The following is a 22,745-nucleotide window of genomic DNA, read 5'->3' on the forward strand; positions in this document are numbered from 1 at the left end:
AACTACGGTCGGATTTAGAGCGCCACACACGTCCAACTGCGGAGGAAGCAAGCGACCCTGCGCTAGAGCAGCTTTCTTAGAAATGAAGGCGGATGTGGTCTTGACCGTGAATATTACCGAGGAAGCCCTCCTTCATTCACAAAGGGGAAGCTGCAGCTGACATCCGGAGCCCGCCAGGCCCGGGGCACCCGGTGAAGGGCTTGACGGAGGAAAGCGCCATTCGCACAACGTACAGAAACGTGCTTCCTCTTCTAGGCTGTGAGCTGCACAGAGCTTAAGGCGTCTTGCTCGTCGGACCCCTCCCCGTGCCCCTAGCATCGGCCCCCGGTGGGTGCTCAGTCAGGGGTTTCCTCCTCTTTACCGAACGGGCGAGGGAGATTAAGAGACACGACGCGGGGCGGCCGGGCCCTGCGGCAGGTGCGAGCGCCTACCTCTCCTCCACGCGATGGCCGGCCTGGGAGCCCCGGACACGTCACAGCTCAGGACGGCGGTCGTCCCGTCGGTGACCGTGGCGTCCGCCGGAAGCTGGGTGAAGGCTGGGGCCACGTCTAGGCAGAGCAGGGGAACAGCGAAACGCTCAGTGCGTCGTCCCTCGGAAACGCTCAAGCCAGCCTGGCGGAGTCACCCACCTGGGCTTTTACAGAGCTCATCCCAGAGATAACTGAGCGATAAAAACGGAACACCCTTCGGGAAGACTACGACCCTCCACTACCCGTCTCCCAGGAATCACCTATCTTTGTTTACAGCCTGAAGAGAAATGCGGTCTCGTGACGTCATGGACGCACAAGTGGGGTAGAGCAGGAAGAACTGTTTTTGACCAACGTTGAAGAGGAGAGAGATGTTTGTTTAGATAAATCAAACAAGCTGCTTTCATTATGTACAGAAAAAAGGAAAAGCTAATTTCTGAGCACCCTACATCGTCCCGGAGATGACACTTTGACACTTCCTAGGATCCGTTCTGAAAGTTAAAAGCACCAGATTCCAGGGGCTTCAGAGAAGAAGTCCTGGGGGCGGCGCTGGGTCCTCCTGTTCACGGGGGACCGCCCGGGCCTCCAGCTTCCGGCAGCCCCGAGTCGCACCCAGGAAGGCAGAGGCAGCTCGGGCCGGCTTCGGGGAGGCTCCGCTGACGCTGCACTGCTCTGCGAAAGATGAAGCCGGAGCCCCTGGGTCCCAGCCGTGACCTGCGTCGCCCACATCCCGGGCAGGGGTCCCCGGGGTGCCGGGGCCAATGCCCCCGGGGCAGAGGCGGGCAGGCCCGGCGGACCCCGGGGCAGCCGCCCGCCTCTGGCCTCCCTCCCCGCTGGGCGTCCGCCTCTGGTGCGAACCCCTGGACGACGTGGGGGCCCCCCTACACCGGGCGCGGAGGCCCTCTGAAGGCTTCAGACGACGCCCGGCCAGTGCCCAGCTCAGAGCCGCGAAGGCCCCGCCGGCCCCGCGCGCATCGCCAGCCCCCTTGGGGCCCGCGCACACCTGGGCCGGCTCGTCCCCCCACGCGTGCGTCGGGCGCCTGCAGCTCCCATCTCCACCACGGCACGCACCTCTCCGAGGCTCTGCAGGGCAGCCTCCTGCCCACCGGCGGGCCTCAGCTCCAGCGAGAACCCTCTCAGCCCAGAGGACCCACCCCGCTGCGCCCGCCCTCTAACGGGGCTTCCCTGGCGGCTCTGGGCCTCGCCTGGCCTTCCTCTGTAGGGCCCTCGCCGCCCTCTGCCATCTCTCCCCTCCCCCGGGACCCTCCGTCCTGGAAGCCCGAGAACCTCTTCTTCACAGCACCCTCTTAGCTCTGTCCCTGGGCCTCACGGGCCCAGAGTGACTGACACAGATGCTCGATAAATGTTTGTTGAGTGAACGAATAAATATTGTTATACACACTATTTTTCTTTCATTAATAGTACGTTAATTAAAAAAAAAATCCATTTTGCCAAACCCTGTACTTACAAAACAGATATGCAGCATTATCAGTATCACGTATTTATTTGTTCACTCTCCAGCTGTCATGGTAACCAGGTTAAGTAGCACTTTCATTTAAATTTCCAAACCGATCCTCCTAAAGAACCCCGTGAACTGGGCTGGTCGGTTCCATTTTGAAAAGACAACTGAGGCTGAGAGAAATCAGGTGATCTGCGCTGGGTCTCTCCCGAGAGCGGGGTCTGCAAACCACCGGCCTGGGCCGAATCCAGCCCGTCCCGGCTTTCGTAAATGGAGTCCTGAGGAATAGCCACGTTTGCTCAGAATCGTCTGTGCTGCCTGCAGGCTACGACAGCAAGGTGAGGGGTAGCGACAGAGACCACGTCCTTCACAGGCGAAGACGGGCACCATCTGGCTTTTTGCAGAAAAAGCTCGCCCCGCCCTCCCTACAACGTCCTGGCCCGCTCTTCCAATCAGGCGTAGATCATTCTAAGTGATCAAAGCTCAGTTTCTGGCCTAAGTCGCCGGTATTGTTTCTGCTGCTTGAAGGGATACTGGTTTCCTGTGCTCCACAACGGAGGGGAGATTTGACCCCCGGCCAAGACCGGAGGAAATGACCCCTAGTTTACCAAAACATACGCGTGACTATCTCAGGATTGCCTCGGTCCCTTCCTAGTTCTGGCTGACGAGAGCCACTGGCCACGCACACGCTGACCAGTTTGCTTTCTCCGATGGCTCTCGGCATTTTGCTTCCAAAAGGGCAGACGCGAAAGGTAGCGCTCCCTGATCACTCAATTCTACTCCGTTTTAGAAGAACAACATTCCGACTATGGGAGATTCAAGAGAAAACCCACAAATATAATAAAAACCTTTACCTTCACTTTATTTTTCAGAGTGCCAAAGTATTTCCGTTACTGGGACAATAAAAGAAAGTCACAAAAGAACTATAATTGTTCAGTAAAACTAAAATAGAGAATGAATATAAAAAATGGAAAAAAGCTCGAAAGAAAAAGACTAGGGATGAGCTGTTCACTCAACAGCCTTTCCAGTTCTGTCCAGAAAAGTGGGGAGTTTGTTCCTATGTCTCAATAAAGCAGGGTGTTCAAGTGCTGGGAGAATCGAGGCTCCAGAGGGACAGGGAGAGCGCCCGGGACGGGGGTGCTCGGGCTGAGCGGACACTAGCGTCTTCTGACACGTCCACGGGGCGAGGGCTGGGAAGGCCGGCTCGGCAGGGGGCAGTACTCACTGGTGACGTCCAGGTGGGTGTAGGTCTGGACCTCCCCGCCCTCGTTACTGGCGAAGCACTGGAAGATTCCTGAGTCCTCCGGACGCAGCCTCTGGACGCGCAGGCCTCCACTTGACAGCACTTGGTATCGAGGGTTCTGGAGCTTGTTGATGGAGACCGCGTCCTTGAACCACCGGAGGGTGGGAAGAGGGGTCCCTGTGCGGGAGTGAAACAAAAGTCCTTTAGTCGGTGAGGACTACATGGCAGCATTCCAACGGGCGTTTTCTCATCCGGTCGCCCCTGCAAGCACCCTGGGAGGCGGCACTCTTCTCATCGCAGGTGAAGATGCGGAGGGAGAGGCCCGAAGGGAGCAGCCCCACACCCTTCCGGCCCTTCCCGCGGCCCGTGCTCTTGTCCAGGCGGTTCTGGCTGCGACTGACCTCGGGCAGGGTTGGGAGGAAGGGCTTTGCCTCTGCCGCTTGGGCTCGGGGAAGGGTCACCAGGGTGGAGAGGTGGGCCCCCTCCCCCCACCCGGTCCCCCCCACCCCCAAGGATCACTTCAAGCAGCAGAAATGATACTGGGGACGTAAGCCAGAGACCGAGTTTTGATCCATTAGAATTCCCCTCTCTCTGCTGGGATGGACAGGGTTAAGGCTTCCCTGCTGTTCCCTGGGGCAAATGCTATTACCCCTGCTTTGCAGGTCACGTGCCCAGCAGCTGAGCTCCACTGCACGCCCACGGCCCCGCTTCTAACCGCCACAGTCCGCCCGTCGCTACCCAGAGGACGGCTCTGCCCTGCAGGGGCCATTTCCGCTCCTCCGCCACGTCGCCGCGTGCCCCGTGGCTCCCGCGCTCACCCATGGCTCCACACGCGATGTCCACGGTTTCTTCTACTTCCACGAAAATCCGACTCTCAGGTTCCGCGGTAAAATACGGTGGCTCTTTAAACGAGAAAAATCCAAAACCGCCCGTAAGCCAAAGACGTATATTTCAGAAGACCCTTACGGCCTACAAGAGTCTGATCTCCTTTTAAAAACTATTTTTGAAAACTTCATTAGTTACCGTCGTGCACACAGACTCAGAATTCGGTGCGCAGAGGCCAAAGGCAATTTATAGTCTAAGGTTTTGGAGAGCAAATTACTTCTCAGGCAATGGCTACTTTTCAGTTTATGGCCTTGAATAATGGAATATCTTAATTCACATTTTAGAAGGACTATCCCGTGAGGTTCATAAAGGTTCATATTTACAGCACAGTATTTTATAGTCTAGTTTGCTTCAGTATCTAAACTAAACAACAACTCATGAAGCATGTCAAATAAAGCACCACCGACAGGCACCCGGCCTGTTTCAGGGAGCAAGGCAGCCTATTAACACATTTTTTAAAGTCTTAGCGGTTCTTCTCCAAAATATAGATTTAATACTTCAGTGGAATGCAAAATAATAGCTAAGAGAAGAAAGAAAGTGGGCCTCTCATCCATCTTCAGTAGCAAAGGAAACCCAGCCACTTGCATATCTCCAGACGCCCGGCTCGCCCACCTGTTCAACGGCAAAAAAAAAAAAGCAGTGGTTGTATTAAACAATGAATTTCCTGGGAGACTAAACCGCAATATTTTTCTCAGTTTATTCGGCAGGAATTCGACGGTGGCACGGCCAAGTTCGAGGAGTATTAAGGTAGTAGCGATTTCATGATCATGGTAACAAAGGGCCGTTGTATTCACGTTCTGCGTGATAATTTCTGGGCGCTGTCTTCCAGAGTGGTTTATTTCCACTGTAACTGTGTTGACTGTGGATACTATAGTCTGGCCTGCCTCTTGTATTGACTATATCTTTAAAACAGGGTGGGACCTAAAAGACGAAGACGAGAAACGAAAACTTAGCGTTTCAAGGAGATGATTACGGAGACGAGGCTGCAGGTTCCTCACTGGAAGCAGTCAGGTATCAACCCTGCGATGGAACCGCACCGCTCAGGCAGAAACGAGCTGCTGAAGGAAGCGGTCTGGCCGAGGCCGTGGCTGCACATTCACTAGACGGAGGCAGATTCTCCACTTAGTTGTGTGTGTGTAGAGACCAGGCCTCGAGAAATACTGCAGGGATCCCACGTCTCTTCCAGGCTGGGCCTCACTGCACGCGCCTGCGCGCGCACTCACGCAGGCGCATTCGGCCGCGTCGCCTTCATCCGCAACACCGGCAACAGCGTTGCTTACGCTCTAACTACACGCCAGCCGCGCCCTGCCACGGCCCCGGTGTGCAGGTCGCGCCCCATTTTCATCAGCAAATGCTGAAGTTGATGGCTACCCCTGTGCTCTGGTTAAAGGGATGTGAGGGGCTGGAAAGGAGAAGGACTAAGTTAGAACATCAGCACCTGCTGGGACGGATTACAGTTTTCCTTCCTTAACTTAGACGTTTTATTTTGGGATCACTGGAGAGTCCCACGCATTTGTAATAAATAGCAAGGATGCCTCGTGTCCCCCCAGCGGGGCCATCTCGCAGAAACTACAGTCCCACCAGGATACTGACAGTGAGACGCGGAGCCTGTTGTAGTCAACGTTCCCCGCCCCCCCCCGCCCCCCAGCCCTGGTTGCCCTCGGTGTACGACTCGTGCAGCTCTGTGCAAGCGCACAGCACGGTCGAGATGCAGAACGGGACCACCACCACCGGGGTGCCCCACGCCGCCCCTCCGTAACCATGCCCGCCCCAAGGTCCCATCGTGAACCTCTGGCAACCACGCGTCTGCTCTCCATCTCTGTAATTCTGTCCTTTCGAGAACGTTACACAAATGGGATGACACAGTACGTAGCCTTCGCAACTGGCTTATTCCACTCAGCATCCGTCCCTCGAGAGTCTTCCTAGAGGAGTGACGCTTTGGTGGGAAGAACCCATACCTACGGATGCTCAGCATCTACAGGACCGGACGCTTCCCGAGGCACCGGTCAGGATGCTGTCTGGCGCCCCGGCCGACGCCCCGGCGCTGCTCTCCCTTGCCCTGCGGTGCCCAGGTCTTCCCCAGGTGCTGGGGGGCAGGCCCCCAGGGTCAGAGACCACGGGCCCTCCTCACGTGGGGACCTGAGGCCGGACCGAGCTGACTGAAGGCCTGGCTCTGGGACTGCAGGTGCCTTAGGGACCCCCGGGCCTGCTCGGGGCGGCTCCTCTGCGAGCGCCCTCACCCCCGCCCGGCCGGTTCCCCGGGGCGCCCGGCACGGGCTCACGGCTCCGTGTCCTCGGTGGCCCCGAGCTCGGAGCCGCCAGGCTCCCCGGGCGCGTCCCGCCGGGCGGCCTGCCAGAGCTGGCCGAGCGCTGCCCGTCTCCTCCGCGCCGACGCCCGGGCAAGCTTCGGCGGCCAGGTCTGCTCACTCACTTACTGATCCTCCTGCCTCTTCCAGAAAGTCTTGCAGGCGCTGAGCACTCAGAGCGGCCGCGGGGCTGCCGAAGCCCTCGCGGACGCACGCGCTTCCGACGGTCACGCCATCTCTCCCACATGGGCACGTCGCCGCTTCCCTCCCCGCTGACCCCGTACTCCGGCCCGGCCCGGCAGCGCCCTCGGCTACGTCCGCGCGTGGCTGTCTGTAAGGAGAACCGTGGGGGCACGCCCCGGGCGGACCAGCCAAGAAAGGCTGGGGCGACTGGTGGGGAAACCCGGCTGTGAACGAGGCTTCCCCCCGGGCGCTTCTCCACCGCCGAGCCTTCAAGGGGCAAGCGCGCGCCTCCGTGATCAGCAACTGCTCTGGCTAGAAAGGGCGCCCCGCCAACGCAGGCGCGCGCTAGGCTTTAAAGATCGCGCGCGGTTGCAGCCGATAACACGGGGGGCTGAGACTAACACCCTCCCCTCTTTTGAAACAGTATGAAGCCGTCAGGAAAACGTCCTCATCCCGCGGGGCGCTGGCGTGTTCAGAGCGGGCCAGCCAAGCCGTCTGTCCTCCACACGCGCCGGGGGCCACGGGCAGCTCCTCCAGTCAGCACAGCAAGCCTCCAGTCGCCCGACCTCAGAGCCCGAGGCAGGGATACCTCCCAGGCAGCCCCCACATTAGGATCCCTCAGGCTCTCCCGCCCGTGGTGCCGGGCTCGGGCTCCTGCAGCCCCCAGCCCCCAGCCCCAGCCCCCGCCCCCGGCACAGCCCGGGGATGCCCCCTCTGCCGTCTGCCCTTCTCCCAGAGCCACCGTCTCGGGCAGCGGCAGGGCCCGTGGGGTGCCCTGGACTCGCCACCGGCGCCCACGCTTGCGCGCCTCTGTCCGCTGGGGTGGGCGGAACGCCCCCAGGAGAGGTCCAGCCCAGTCGCCGGGGCCTGTGAACGTGCTACGCCCCGCGGCGCGGGGGCTCTGCTGACGGGACTGAGGTCATCGATCTAAACACGGGGAGATGATTTCAGAGCAGCTGGGCGGGCCCGATCTCATCACAGGGACCCCTAAAAGCAGAGAACCCGCTCCAGCTGTGGCAGCGGAACGACGGCAGGAGGGGAGGCCAGAGATCCGCGGAGTGAGGGCTCGGCCTGCGGCTGGCCTGAGGACGAAGGCGGCCGCAGCCAGGGAGGCCAGGTGTCTCCAGACCCTGAGAAAGACCCACCAACAGCCAGAAAGGAAACAGGCCCAGTCCCACAAGCGCACGAACTGAGTTCCGCAGCCCCCGGGTGAGCCGGCAAGTGGATCCTCCCGGGGCCCCGGGAGAAGGACCCAGCCCAGCCACAGCCTCGGTTGCAGCCTCGGGAGGCCCCGAACCGTGAGGCGACACATCTGTATTATTTTAAGCTGTTGAGTTTGCGGTCCTTTCTCACAAGAGCGACACAAAGGCCGTGGCTGGTCCTGGCTCCTCTCCGTGGACCAGCCTTTCTCAAGTGGCCTCGCTGGCAAATTCAGACGGATCTTCAAGGCCAGTCCCCGTGTTTCTTCTCCCGCAGAGGCTCCCTGCCCTCCTCGGGCTGGGCCTGCCCCGCCCACGTACCCCTTGGGACCGACGCCCCACATCTGGGTGATGCGCCCACCACGCTGGAGGCTGCTTCAGGGCAGGGCGTGTCTTAGTCATCTCTGTGTTTTAGCACCTGCCACCATTTCTCAGAAGGCACTTAGAAGCCGCCCACTGGAGAAGAGAGGGAGGAGACGCCCACAGACTTTAGGACCCTGAAACTCCTTCACGGGAGGAGATGCACTGCACTCGTCTTCATCCTACCCAGGCTGGGGCTCCCGCTGGGTGCCTGGCACACGCTCGGCGCCGGTGAATGACAGGCGGGCGAGCGGAGAAGCAGAGGATGGCGGGGCGGGGCGGGGGGGGCGCCTGGAATTGGACGGCGTGCGAAAGAGTTCACACCTGCTCCCCAGACAGCATCCCTGCTCATCTCGGGGCACCAGGAGCAAGTCCCCCAGCATCGCTTGAGGTTTGTCTCACACGACTCTTCCTTTTGTTTAAGGAGCAGTTCTGTAATAGCTCTTCTCTGAGCTCTAATCAGTGATAAGACGCCATACAGATAAGTTCTGCAGTTGGTGACAGGATGCCGATAATTAATTTGGTGCTTCTACTATGGGTCGTATGTGAAAACTATAAACAAAGACATCTCAGGCTTTTCTTAAACCGGTGTGAACGAGTTACCAGGCAGCTGCTCTGTAAATCTCCACGAGGAGAGGGCTGTGCTCCCTGCAAGATTCTCTTCTGGCCCCAATTGCTGTGAAAGCCCCTCTCCTGCCAGTCCCAGGGGAGCCCCCTCACCTCCCCGCCTCGCTGAGGGTCTTAGCACTCACTGTGTGGAACCGTAAGTGCCGCGTGAAGGGACTGGCTGCTGCATAAGACCCTGGACGCCGGGACCAGCACAGCATCGGGGAGGCCGGCTCAGTAAAGACCTCTGTATCGAGTGGAGGGAAGGAAGGAAGAGAACAAGGAAGGAAGGATGGAAGGAAGGAATCTGTGTTGCAGACAAACATCTAAGAGATGCCCAGTCTCAGCTCTAGGAGGACAACTTCTCAGTGGCGGCGCTGCTATCAGCAGAGAGGTGTTACAGGTAACTTGTGATTTTAACAGTAGTTCAGATATTGGAGTTTCTGCATGGTGTATGTATAAAAAATCAGAATAGACCTGAGGTATACAGAGAAAGCTCTGTACAACTGTCATGCCCCGCCACCCGAGTTTCTGAGCGGGGGGTGAAGGAGGCATCGCGCCTCGGGCAGGACATGCATACGCACGGCCGCGCCCTGCATGGGACCAGATCCGTCAGTCTGGACGGGAGATGGACCCGCCGTGTTTCACTGAGGTTGAGACGTTGCAGCATCGGTTAAGAGGCATCATGGTTTTGTTTACACCCACCCAAGAAAGAAGAAATGCTTCCGTGGGTTGTGAGACACATGCTGACTTCAGAGGCTGCAAGCGTGGAAGGTGTGTCACGTCACCGCTGTAGGTGAAGCGCTAAGGGTGACGTGTGTCACCGCAGAGTCCTACCAACAGCTCCCAAAGCTGCCATTTCAGTCCTTCCGTGCCCGTTACTTCATATGGTCCTCACAATACGAGCCGGAATCACTTCTGCAGCACCCACATTTCACAGACACGGACGCTGGGGCCCACAGAGGCGAGCAAGTGGTGCGGTGAGAACCTGGGCCCAGTCCCGTCTCCAGAGCCTGTTCCACCCTGCATGGCGCATCAGTGACCCACTGGAGTGTCCACTCTCTGCAGGACAACAGCTGGGACAGCGGCACTCCCCTGCCTGGTGAAAGCCTGAGAGGCCACAGAGGCAAGTGGTGGCGACTGAGGGAGTCCCGAGGGACATGCAGACCCACAGGCAGGTAAGGTGGGGAGACGCTGAGCCTGTTGTAGTCAACGTTCCCCGCCCCCCCCCGCCCCCCAGCCCTGGTTGCCCTCGGTGTACGACTCGTGCAGCTCTGTGCAAGCGCACAGCACGGTCGAGATGCAGAACGGGACCACCACCACCGGGGTGCCCCACGCCGCCCCTCCGTAACCATGCCCGCCCCAAGGTCCCATCGTGAACCTCTGGCAACCACGCGTCTGCTCTCCATCTCTGTAATTCTGTCCTTTCGAGAACGTTACACAAATGGGATGACACAGTACGTAGCCTTCGCAACTGGCTTATTCCACTCAGCATCCGTCCCTCGTGTGTCTTCCTAGAGGAGTGTCGCTTTGGTGGGAAGATCCCATACCTACGGATGCTCAGCATCTACAGGACCGGACGCTTCCCGAGGCACCGGTCAGGATGCTGCCTGGCGCCCCGGCCGACGCCCCGGCGCTGCTCTCCCTTGCCCTGCGGTGCCCAGGTCTTCCCCAGGTGCTGGGGGGCAGGCCCCCAGGGTCAGAGACCACGGGCCCTCCTCACGTGGGGACCTGAGGCCGGACCGAGCTGACTGAAGGCCTGGCTCTGGGACTGCAGGTGCCTTAGGGACCCCCGGGCCTGCTCGGGGCGGCTCCTCTGCGAGCGCCCTCACCCCCGCCCGGCCGGTTCCCCGGGGCGCCCGGCACGGGCTCACGGCTCCGTGTCCTCGGTGGCCCCGAGCTCGGAAACGCTGGAGGCCAGTGAAGACCACCACCTCCAAATTACGTCCCCACCTCGGGGTGGGGAAGCCTCGCCGATGATCCTCCGGTCCGCGCGGCGCTGGACTAAGGCGCGCCGGCGGGGTGGATGCGCGCGCTTCCAACCTGTCCCACGGCGGGTGCCCTGGCCTCACCCAGGGGCAGCCCCGGCTCCAGGGGCCAGAGAACGCGGTCAGGAAACGGGCCCCGGGGCGCCTGTCTCATCGCGTGGGTGCGCGGTGTGTGGGCAGGTAAGGAAACGAGCGGTGAGGCAACAGCCGCAAACTCACCGCGGGGCAGGCGGGGGAGACCACGGAGCGCCAAACCCAGGAGGCCGCTTTCCCCGCCGTGCGGAGAGTCGCGGGCGTGACGCCGTCTGCAGCCAGACCCGAGTTCCTGTTTAAACCTCAGAAATTAAGCAATGCAGCAGCGGAGTTGACAGGTGGGCTGTACAGCCTGTCTTGTCTCATCAGTAAGAAACAGGAGTAAATGGAAGCCAATGTGTGTCTGCTTTCTTTTCATCTGCATGTCCATATCGAAAGTTCGCCGCACGGTTCCACTGGGACCGGGGTTTCCTGGGGATCCCTCCCTGCACGATCGCCGGGCTCGGGGCTATAATCTCCCCAATCACTCTGAATTGACAGAGGCTCCTGAGGGCTTTCCCAGGGTGATTCAACCGCAAAATCCGACCTGTCACAGCAAATTCTTCTGAATAAAGGGGATTTAAATGAACATCATAGAGGTACACGAGTGTGTCCGTGTACCTTTAAAAGCCAGAACACGGAGAGATGGCAACTCAGGAGAATACAGAAACAATCTGCTCTGGAATCCAGGTGGAAGTGCAAAACCCAAGTTCACGTGACAGATTAAAAAAATTTTTTTTTCAATAAATTTATGTATTTATTTTTGGCTGTGTTGGGTCTTCGTTGCTGCACGTGGGCTTTTCTCTAGTTGTGGCGAGCGGGGGCTGCTCTTCGTTGCGGTGCACAGGACTTCTCATTGCGGGGGCTCGCAGAGCACGGGCTCTAGGCGCACAGGCCTCAGGAGTTGTGGCTCGCGGGCTCTAGAGCGCAGGCTCAGCAGTTGTGGCGCACGGGCTCAGTCGCTCCGCGGCCTGTGCGGTCTTCCCGGACCAGGGCTCGAACCCGTGTCCCCTGCATTGGCAGCTGGATTCTTAACCACTGCGCCACCAGTGAGGCGACACATCTGTATTATTTTAAGCTGTTGAGTTTGCGGTCCTTTCTCACAAGAGCGACACAAAGGCCGTGGCTGGTCCTGGCTCCTCTCCGTGGACCAGCCTTTCTCAAGTGGCCTCGCTGGCAAATTCAGACGGATCTTCAAGGCCAGTCCCCGTGTTTCTTCTCCCGCAGAGGCTCCCTGCCCTCCTCGGGCTGGGCCTGCCCCGCCCACGTACCCCTTGGGACCGACGCCCCACATCTGGGTGATGCGCCCACCACGCTGGAGGCTGCTTCAGGGCAGGGCGTGTCTTAGTCATCTCTGTGTTTTAGCACCTGCCACCATTTCTCAGAAGGCACTTAGAAGCCGCCCACTGGAGAAGAGAGGGAGGAGACGCCCACAGACTTTAGGACCCTGAAACTCCTTCACGGGAGGAGATGCACTGCACTCGTCTTCATCCTACCCAGGCTGGGGCTCCCGCTGGGTGCCTGGCACACGCTCGGCGCCGGTGAATGACAGGCGGGCGAGCGGAGAAGCAGAGGATGGCGGGGCGGGGCGGGGGGGGCGCCTGGAATTGGACGGCGTGCGAAAGAGTTCACACCTGCTCCCCAGACAGCATCCCTGCTCATCTCGGGGCACCAGGAGCAAGTCCCCCAGCATCGCTTGAGGTTTGTCTCACACGACTCTTCCTTTTGTTTAAGGAGCAGTTCTGTAATAGCTCTTCTCTGAGCTCTAATCAGTGATAAGACGCCATACAGATAAGTTCTGCAGTTGGTGACAGGATGCCGATAATTAATTTGGTGCTTCTACTATGGGTCGTATGTGAAAACTATAAACAAAGACATCTCAGGCTTTTCTTAAACCGGTGTGAACGAGTTACCAGGCAGCTGCTCTGTAAATCTCCACGAGGAGAGGGCTGTGCTCCCTGCAAGATTCTCTTCTGGCCCCAATTGCTGTGAAAGCCCCTCTCCTGCCAGTCCCAGGGGAGCCCCCTCACCTCCCCGCCTCGCTGAGGGTCTTAGCACTCACTGTGTGGAACCGTAAGTGCCGCGTGAAGGGACTGGCTGCTGCATAAGACCCTGGACGCCGGGACCAGCACAGCATCGGGGAGGCCGGCTCAGTAAAGACCTCTGTATCGAGTGGAGGGAAGGAAGGAAGAGAACAAGGAAGGAAGGATGGAAGGAAGGAATCTGTGTTGCAGACAAACATCTAAGAGATGCCCAGTCTCAGCTCTAGGAGGACAACTTCTCAGTGGCGGCGCTGCTATCAGCAGAGAGGTGTTACAGGTAACTTGTGATTTTAACAGTAGTTCAGATATTGGAGTTTCTGCATGGTGTATGTATAAAAAATCAGAATAGACCTGAGGTATACAGAGAAAGCTCTGTACAACTGTCATGCCCCGCCACCCGAGTTTCTGAGCGGGGGGTGAAGGAGGCATCGCGCCTCGGGCAGGACATGCATACGCACGGCCGCGCCCTGCATGGGACCAGATCCGTCAGTCTGGACGGGAGATGGACCCGCCGTGTTTCACTGAGGTTGAGACGTTGCAGCATCGGTTAAGAGGCATCATGGTTTTGTTTACACCCACCCAAGAAAGAAGAAATGCTTCCGTGGGTTGTGAGACACATGCTGACTTCAGAGGCTGCAAGCGTGGAAGGTGTGTCACGTCACCGCTGTAGGTGAAGCGCTAAGGGTGACGTGTGTCACCGCAGAGTCCTACCAACAGCTCCCAAAGCTGCCATTTCAGTCCTTCCGTGCCCGTTACTTCATATGGTCCTCACAATACGAGCCGGAATCACTTCTGCAGCACCCACATTTCACAGACACGGACGCTGGGGCCCACAGAGGCGAGCAAGTGGTGCGGTGAGAACCTGGGCCCAGTCCCGTCTCCAGAGCCTGTTCCACCCTGCATGGCGCATCAGTGACCCACTGGAGTGTCCACTCTCTGCAGGACAACAGCTGGGACAGCGGCACTCCCCTGCCTGGTGAAAGCCTGAGAGGCCACAGAGGCAAGTGGTGGCGACTGAGGGAGTCCCGAGGGACATGCAGACCCACAGGCAGGTAAGGTGGGACCCGGCGGGAAAGGCCATTCTTCCTGAGCACAGGTGCTCGGGGGGCTGAAGGGCGACGGTCCAAGTCTTGGGTTGGCCTCCCAGAGAAGCGGACCCGAGACAGGGTTCCCTGCCAGTGGTTTATTCGGGAGGTGATGGGAACACCGTCGGGAGGGCGGGGGGCCGGCTGAAAAAGAGCACGTTAACCAAGGCAGCTCCCGCTCTAGGTGACTGCGCCTGCCCCGCTGGGAAACGCTGGAGGCCAGTGAAGACCACCACCTCCAAATTACGTCCCCACCTCGGGGTGGGGAAGCCTCGCCGATGATCCTCCGGTCCGCGCGGCGCTGGACTAAGGCGCGCCGGCGGGGTGGATGCGCGCGCTTCCAACCTGTCCCACGGCGGGTGCCCTGGCCTCACCCAGGGGCAGCCCCGGCTCCAGGGGCCAGAGAACGCGGTCAGGAAACGGGCCCCGGGGCGCCTGTCTCATCGCGTGGGTGCGCGGTGTGTGGGCAGGTAAGGAAACGAGCGGTGAGGCAACAGCCGCAAACTCACCGCGGGGCAGGCGGGGGAGACCACGGAGCGCCAAACCCAGGAGGCCGCTTTCCCCGCCGTGCGGAGAGTCGCGGGCGTGACGCCGTCTGCAGCCAGACCCGAGTTCCTGTTTAAACCTCAGAAATTAAGCAATGCAGCAGCGGAGTTGACAGGTGGGCTGTACAGCCTGTCTTGTCTCATCAGTAAGAAACAGGAGTAAATGGAAGCCAATGTGTGTCTGCTTTCTTTTCATCTGCATGTCCATATCGAAAGTTCGCCGCACGGTTCCACTGGGACCGGGGTTTCCTGGGGATCCCTCCCTGCACGATCGCCGGGCTCGGGGCTATAATCTCCCCAATCACTCTGAATTGACAGAGGCTCCTGAGGGCTTTCCCAGGGTGATTCAACCGCAAAATCCGACCTGTCACAGCAAATTCTTCTGAATAAAGGGGATTTAAATGAACATCATAGAGGTACACGAGTGTGTCCGTGTACCTTTAAAAGCCAGAACACGGAGAGATGGCAACTCAGGAGAATACAGAAACAATCTGCTCTGGAATCCAGGTGGAAGTGCAAAACCCAAGTTCACGTGACAGATTAAAAAAATTTTTTTTTCAATAAATTTATGTATTTATTTTTGGCTGTGTTGGGTCTTCGTTGCTGCACGTGGGCTTTTCTCTAGTTGTGGCGAGCGGGGGCTGCTCTTCGTTGCGGTGCACAGGACTTCTCATTGCGGGGGCTCGCAGAGCACGGGCTCTAGGCGCACAGGCCTCAGGAGTTGTGGCTCGCGGGCTCTAGAGCGCAGGCTCAGCAGTTGTGGCGCACGGGCTCAGTCGCTCCGCGGCCTGTGCGGTCTTCCCGGACCAGGGCTCGAACCCGTGTCCCCTGCATTGGCAGCTGGATTCTTAACCACTGCGCCACCAGGGAAGCCCTTAAATATTTTAAAAAGGGAATTATGAGGGAAACAAACGTTCTAGTTTACAGGGAGATAAATTTCTTCTCTTGCTTAAATTACCTTGAAATGTTTTAACACGATATAGTCCCGTCTGCTGGAGATTTACACGTTTACAATTTTAATTTGGGTTCAATCTATAATGCGCCGTGCTCATGTAGCTGTAGATCACCCCCAACGGAAAGGTCCCCGCCGGGAATGGGGATGGGGTATTGACATCTCTAAAGTGTGGATGAGAAAGGGAGCAGAGAACCAGCTCAGCTCCCTAGTGGAGAATCAGCAATGATTTGTGACTCAAAACCTGCCTTCTCTGGTGCTCTTAAAATTCATGCACTGCTTTCCGAGGGGCTGACAGGTCTGCATCACAGGAGTCTGGCAGTCATTTTCAGGCCACAGAGCCATTTCCTAATGATTTAAAGGAATGTGACACACTCAAGGCAAACTGCCTTTTATGCAGCATTTCTTCATACTCTTGCTAATTTTTTTACGAAAACACAAGCTTTTATTTTTCCTTACTTTGCAAAGCGGCAAACTGCAAAATACGTTACGTGAGGGGCGATTGCTCTCAAAGGGCTTTCTGCTTATGTGGCCCTTCCTGTTCTCAATCTGCCTTGTCTGGATTGGGAGGAGAGAAGCAGAGATTCTCCCACCTGGAGTGGACCCTGAAGGCACCTCTTATCAGCAGTGGCCACTAGACGGGTCCCTGCGACAAGCGACCACAGCCCCTGCAGAGGCCTCAACGTATTACAGGAGCTCAGGAGACGAGAGAAATAAAGGCCTTTGCCTCACAATTTAATGTAATCTTATCATAATCTGAAAACAGGCTGAGGATTCCCTTAGTCTGTGTACAACGCACCTTCCTAAACATCGAGATTTCCCAGCGTTTAGAGCAGCTCAAAGGTGCCTAATTTTGTCTCCCTTCTCCCTGGTTTAAGAATAACACATGATTCTAGGAAGTCTCTCTCTTCTCACCTTCTAATTTAACAAAAGGTAACACCCAAGACTTTCTGACTTTCTCTGGGTCAAAAAATAAAAAATAACGGTCATAGATTAATCTCTGAACATTGATCGTAACGGCCAAATAAGAGTTATAGAAAAGCCTCATGGCAGAAAGGTCAGCGCAGGGAGGTGATAAACATGCCAAGGATTTCGACACTCTATTTCCCAAGCTTTACGATTGGAAGTTTTCAGAAGGACATTTCTTGGGAGTATTCAGAACATCAACTCTTTGGACTCAACGCATTGATATTCTTGGGAAAGAAGGATAGGCTGAATCTGGGAGATAGACTCAACTTCACTTCCACGTGCTGACTTAAAAACAGTCGGTGGAACACAGGAGTTAGCTACGTTGTTTCCACGGCCTGGGGTGCGCCGCCGCTCTCCGAGGACGCGGACGCCACCGCCTCCCGGTCTGAGCCTTACCTATGATAGAAAGGAAGGCTTTGGCTCTGGCGGGCTCGAAAGCGCTCCCTGGCAGCGCTGCCTCGCAGGAGTACTCCCCGATGTCCGAGGAGGTCGGGGCGCTGATGGTGAGGCGTCTCCCGAAGCTGTGGAGCCCACGGGTGACTCTCACCCCGTTTCTCTTCCAGGTCACACTCAGCTCCTCGACGGGCCTGTGAGAACGAAGGGCTTTAGTGACAATAACTGTGGATCACGTAGATGGCAATAACAATCGTTCTACCAGGAACCATGGTGGGTTGAACAGTGGACATTCAAAACTCAATCCAGGTATTACTCTCCTCCCTTAAGGCACGTGTCAGCGACACAGGCTGCTCAAGGGCTGTTGAGCGGGGAGAGCTAATTGCAGCAGCAAATGGACCATAAGCGCCAATGGTTCCATTTGCTCAGGAAAAGAATGTTTAAAACAAATGCTGCTGGGGGACACGCTACACGGGAGGCGTGATCACGGGGACTCCGTTCTGGAGTGACCACTAATGGGACCGAGAACACCTGCGACGACAGAGGAGAAGAGAATTAACTCTTTCCTTTGCACCCAAAGGAGGGCAAAGCTCCTCTCTGCTCCTCAGCCAGAATCTAAGGAGAGACCCTCTACCATGACCCAGAGCTAAAGTGAAAAGCGCTGCTTTCCAATATAAATATTACGTTCAGCATAAACACTGCAGAACAAGGCCCGGGAAAGGCCGGCACACCCACGTCCTATCTTCCCATACGCCCTGTGCCCACAGCCCAGCTGGAATGAACCAGACCACCATTGCTGGAGAGCCGGGCACGGGCAGGAGGTGTTGTCGCGGGTGGTCACTCCGCGCGTGGGGGCCTGGCACGCACCTGGCATTGGCCACGCATTCCAAGGTGGTCTCACTGGACCCGGCCACCACGCTCCGGTTACTCGGGGGGATCACGATGACGGGGGCCACGGCCTCAGGCGTGCCAACATCTCCTGTGGCAGAGAAAGCAGAAGCCCGTGGAACTCTCTGAAGTACAGGAGGTGTGCGGATTGCAACGTGACACGGGAGTCTTGTCAAGCTGCTTCGACAGGACACCCAGCACCTCGGGACCCGACCCCAGCCCTCGAGGAGGAGCACTCGGTGTGGTCCTGGTCCATAAACACATGTCCCGCCCGGGAACCACGGGAACAGAGAGCCCCTGAGGCTTCTCCACACATCGTGCCCATAAAGGGCTTTAGACTGTTGTGCATTTTCCAAAATGCTTGCTGACTTTATTTATCAATTTTAGACTTTGCTGATTGAGCTACCTGGTCTACCCACTACTTTCAAATCCGTTCACTTCCACAAATATTTCACGCGTCGGGCCCTCCGCTGGGCACGTGTGTGTTTGGAAAGCGGCTGCTCTCTGACTTGGGTCCGAACATGGTCCCCGGAGCCAGGACGTCCCACGAACCAAGTGCTCGGTTCCGTGCGTGCGTGTTTAATCCCTTCTCTCTGCAAAGTAAATATGCCGACTCCATCTCTGTTGTGTGAGTATCAAACTATAAATAATTTAGCTCCTACCTCTGGTGACGAGGGAGGAGAAAAAACACGAGATGTTGTTGCCACTTTTCTCTCAAATGCAAGTGACATCACAATTAAACTACGTGCGCATTACTACTGTTTATTCAGGGAAAATGAAGAGTGATCACACGTTTCGAGAACAGGACTTTCAACAAAGGGTGGAGATGGAAGAGGCTGGAAATAAAAATAAATGGACATCACAGCAAATGCCCAATGCTTCCTGGAGGACCTCATGCTGCAGAGACCCACCACCCCTGAGAGCAGCTGAGGAGAACCGTGGAAGGTTCCAGCTGCTGGCAATGCGGTCCGGGCATCGAGTGAGAACAGGGGGAGAAAAGAGGACTGGCCTCTAGTCAGTTTCCCACAGCTCTGAGTCCTGCTTTCACTGCCTAAGCAGTATGAGATTCTGGAATTAAAGGTTCATGTGAATTAAAAAAAAAAAAAAAAAAGCTTGAGGCGGGCAGAGCCAGCAGATCAATTTTTTAACCCTATGTATCGACTAGTTACTGCGAGGCCGTTTGTTTCAGGCCCTCGGGGCTCCTGGCAAGCGCCGGGCAGCCTTCCCCTCCCCACGCCCGGCAGGGCCTCCCGGGGACCTTCCCAACGCCCGGCACCCTCGGCTCGTGAGACGGGGGACCGTGGGGCTGGTTATCGGACCCCCGAGGATGCCGGAGTCCAGACACGTTCGTGACAAAGGCTGAATGCCCGCCTGCCGTCCGTGAAAGTCGCTGATGAGGGGAAATGACCCGAGCAGCTAATATTTGCAAACAGTCACGTGAAGTGAAGGAAAGCAGCGGGGCGTGCGGAGGTCGCCGAGCCAGGGGCTAATCTGGCATATGAATCAGCGCTCCGCCTGGCGCCGGGGAGGAAGCCCGGGCTCAGCGCTTGTCGCCGCCCGGAGGGCAGAGTCCCCGCGGCGGGCGGCTCAGCCTCGCCTGCGCGCTGACCCCGAGAGACCCGCACGCGACAGCCAGGTCAGCGCCAGGCCCGAGTTCACAGCCCCGGGGACGGGGACGAGCGAATGGGAGGCTATGCACGTGCTGCTCCGCGGTGACTCCAGCCGCCCCGAGGAGGGAGGAAGTCGTTCGTAAATGTGATTCACACGGAACAGCAACTTCTGTCTGCATTGCTCTGGTGGCCCAAAGCATTACATGATTTCAAGGACCCTCGCCCATGGGGTCGACAGGACAAGTGCAGCGAGCAGCTCCACTGGGGGCTGGTAAACGTCAGCCTGCCCTCAAACCCGACTGCTTTGTTCTTTCTGGTGATGCGTGAATCACACGTGACGCTTGGAGAAGTAGGTCCCAGAGATGCAGATAAAATGTGACGGTTCCTAAAAAGTGCATTTCTAACACACACACACACACACAAGGTACACACACGCCGGCAGAGTGACCTTGACCTACGGAAACTACAACAGTAAGATCAAAGCAAGGTCTTGTGATGGAGGAGTCTGTGCGTTTTCTACTGAAACTTAACGTTTCAGTAAACTTGTACGTAAGCTCCCAGAACCCGCATCTCTCGGTAGCAAGGATAGTGTTCGTTGTAGCACACGATGCTGGCACACTTTCTTCATTAAAAAAAAAAAGTTTTAAAACTTCCGTCAAATTCGTATGAGCAGGTGGATGAAAAAGAACAGCAAAGAGAGGCTTAAAAGGAAATGTGACAACCCGCCCCCTCCCCCAAATGTGACTTTTAACCTGTCAACGGGCACCTTTGCTTCAATCAGGCGGGAAGCTCAGTGTTGTCCCGAAGGGACCCTGAACCCCAGAGTGCAGAGCTCTTTCCTGTGGGGCCATTCATTCTCAGACGGGGGCGGGGTCCCTACCTGTCTGTCCGTCTGTCTGTCTCCTCGCCTTAGCTGCCGAGTACTCTACAGTGGGAGGTAGGAAGCAGACTGTCCCAGACACAAACCATTAACTACCCCGGCTCTAGCTCTGGGTCATAACTAGTCCCACGGTGGCCAAGTCCGCTCCCCAAGCCGAGACATCCTCCGCCCACCCCCATGGTCAGCATTCCTCCATCCAGACCCTTGTTTCATCTCTCAGTCACTAACAGCGCCTTCTTGTCCTGTGGACCTCAGTCTCTTCTTCCTGTACTGCATTTTAGTGGGGTTTTACTTCTTTTTTAAGTGAGAGGAGGTCATGGATGTACACTTGTAAACTGCCAAGCTGACTTCTCTACCAATTTTTTCCCCACGTTCAATTTTTAGAAGAAAAATGCAAAGAAGACTATCTGGGCATTTTAAAAAGAATAAAACGACCTCTTCATTCCTGGTACTCCCACAGTGTCTTAGGATATAATAAGCGCTCAACAAATACTCAATGATTGGTTAATTTTTCATAAATATTCTACAATAATGAGCCACTACTACCACCACCACCAGGAAAATTACCCTCTCCTTCAGGGTTCCGCATTAAAAAACATTTTTAAAATACCATATGCCAATGTATTAAGAATTATTTCCAAGAAGAACGAAAACAAAATGGGAAGCAGGAGGGAAACTGTACTTCACCAAGTTCGCACACAGCCGCTCAACGTTCCGTTACGTGTTTACATTTACAAATGTTGCCCAATTTAATCTACCAACAAGCTATTAACATAGCTATTAGCATCCCCCTTTCACGGATGAGAAAACTGAGCCCCAAAGTCACATGACTAAACATGGTAGAGAATGGGTTTTAAAGAGAGGAAATGTCTTCATCCAAAGTTCATAATCTTTCTTTTATATAACGATGTTTCCTCCTAATAAAAACTTTGGTTGTGCTCAGTTAACCAAAGATTAAATTAACTAGAACACTCCTTCCCCCCAGCACGTCCTTAATGGAGACTTTACTGTAGCGTTTTCAACTGAGCATTTCCCAGGTTGGTGCCGGTGGCTGGGCGGCGAAGGCATCCAAGCAAAAGAGGATTTCTGCAGAGGTCAGCAGCACTGGGTGCTGGGTGGCTTCAAAGGCAGAAAGGCGGATGCTTTGTAGTTATGGGAAGAAAGGCTCCTGGCAGAGGGAAATGGGGCCTACTCCTAGTCAGTTTCTCCACACGAACCCCTTGATCACTGGAGAGGCTGAGTGGAGAGGAGCTGTCCAGGTTGCATTTAATTAAAAAGTACATTTAAAGAATATCAAATCTCTCAGACAGGAAAAAAGAAAAAAAAAAAAAAAGTTCAAAGTCTACCAGAACTGCTAAGCTGTGGAATTACTGCAGGTAAAGTAGGATGAATGGCACACAGCCTGCTTCCCTGCAACCAAGACAGCGCCTGTGGTGGGAGAACAGCGTAAGGATAAGGGCAAGTCCCCTGGACCCAGGGTCAGGAGCACAGGAGAGGCGGGAGGTGGGGACCGAGACCCGGAAGGAAGGAGCCAGCCCCGCGGACATCTGGGTGCAGAGTCAGAGAGCCAGACTCTGGAGACGGAGGTGGGCAAAGGAGGACACGGGAGCTCAGCCAAGTGACGGCAGGAAGAGAACTGAACTTAGAATCCACCGGAAATACCCTGGCTCCCAACGCGAAGCAAGTGACTCAGCTTCTCCGAGCCTTATCTTGCGAATCTGTAAGATGATGCCCGTTTCACGGGGCCATTGAAAACAGGAGCATACGTTTGACAGTCTCACTTTCGACGTCCGTTTGTATGTGTACACGACACACATCGGACAGCGTGCGGCACGCAGGACGCGCTACGGAACTCGGGGCCGCAGCGCCACGGTGAGGGGGCACCGAGGCCCTCAGCGTCTGCTCTGCCCCAGGGTTTCCCGTGTCTCTGCCAGGTCGGCCTCCCCGCCGACGCTCTGAAGGCCTGCGCGCCCTGGACGTGAGGCTGCGCGGGGCTGGACCTCGAGGGAAGGCCCGCAGCCCTGCTCGCCGCGGCCCGGGAGGCGCGAGCCCGCCTGCAGGCGTGGGGCCCACCCGTCCCCACACGCCTCCTCAAGAGGGTCTCCACAGCTCACTCAAAACACAGCCTCTTTCTTTCAGAAGAAGAGCCTGTGCCCGCAAAGTGGAATTTTCCAGAACATCTGAGAAAGCAAATCCCTCGTTTGGGCTTCCTCTGTCCGAACCGTCATCTTGCCCGTCCAGCTTCCTAGGCGAGCGCTACCGGCCACGCGCCTCGGGGGATCTTCGCTGCCAAACTGGCGAGGCTGCGGCTCTGCCCTCCGTTCCCTCCGCGGAGCTGGGTGTCGCCCTGGCCGCCCGGAAAATAACGAGCTCAAAGGCCAACCTCCACCGGGAGATGCGGGGGCACATCTGCCCGGAGACACACAAACGTGCAAGATGAGCCAACCGCACAGGCACAGGTATTCAACCAGAGGCGACCCCGTCCCGGGAAAGACAGGGCGACGACAAAGGCCACGGCCCCCAAGACTCCAAAGAACCTCGGCTCTCCAGTTCCTAGTGGGTCCAGATCTACAGGGTTCTCACTTAGGTCAAAAGAGGATCCCCTCCAGAAGC

At 56.8% G+C, this 22,745-nt stretch overlaps 1 protein-coding gene across 1 annotated transcript in view; it reads right to left on the bottom strand.

Annotated features, from left to right (window-relative positions):
* The window catches only part of SDK1 (sidekick cell adhesion molecule 1), a 538,268-nt gene that overhangs the window by 223,978 nt on the left and 291,545 nt on the right, over nt 1–22,745 (bottom strand). Inside the window, exons 5-9 of the mRNA XM_024119146.1 lie at nt 17,622–17,733; nt 16,758–16,948; nt 3,988–4,071; nt 3,152–3,346; nt 432–548 (exon numbers count right to left, since the gene is read on the bottom strand). Coding sequence (XP_023974914.1) covers nt 432–548; nt 3,152–3,346; nt 3,988–4,071; nt 16,758–16,948; nt 17,622–17,733 — 699 coding nt within the window. The remainder of the gene's footprint in view (nt 1–431; nt 549–3,151; nt 3,347–3,987; nt 4,072–16,757; nt 16,949–17,621; nt 17,734–22,745) is intronic.

Source organism: Physeter macrocephalus, chromosome 14 (assembly GCF_002837175.3).
Source record: "Physeter macrocephalus isolate SW-GA chromosome 14, ASM283717v5, whole genome shotgun sequence".
Taxonomy (NCBI): Eukaryota; Metazoa; Chordata; class Mammalia; order Artiodactyla; family Physeteridae; genus Physeter; species Physeter macrocephalus.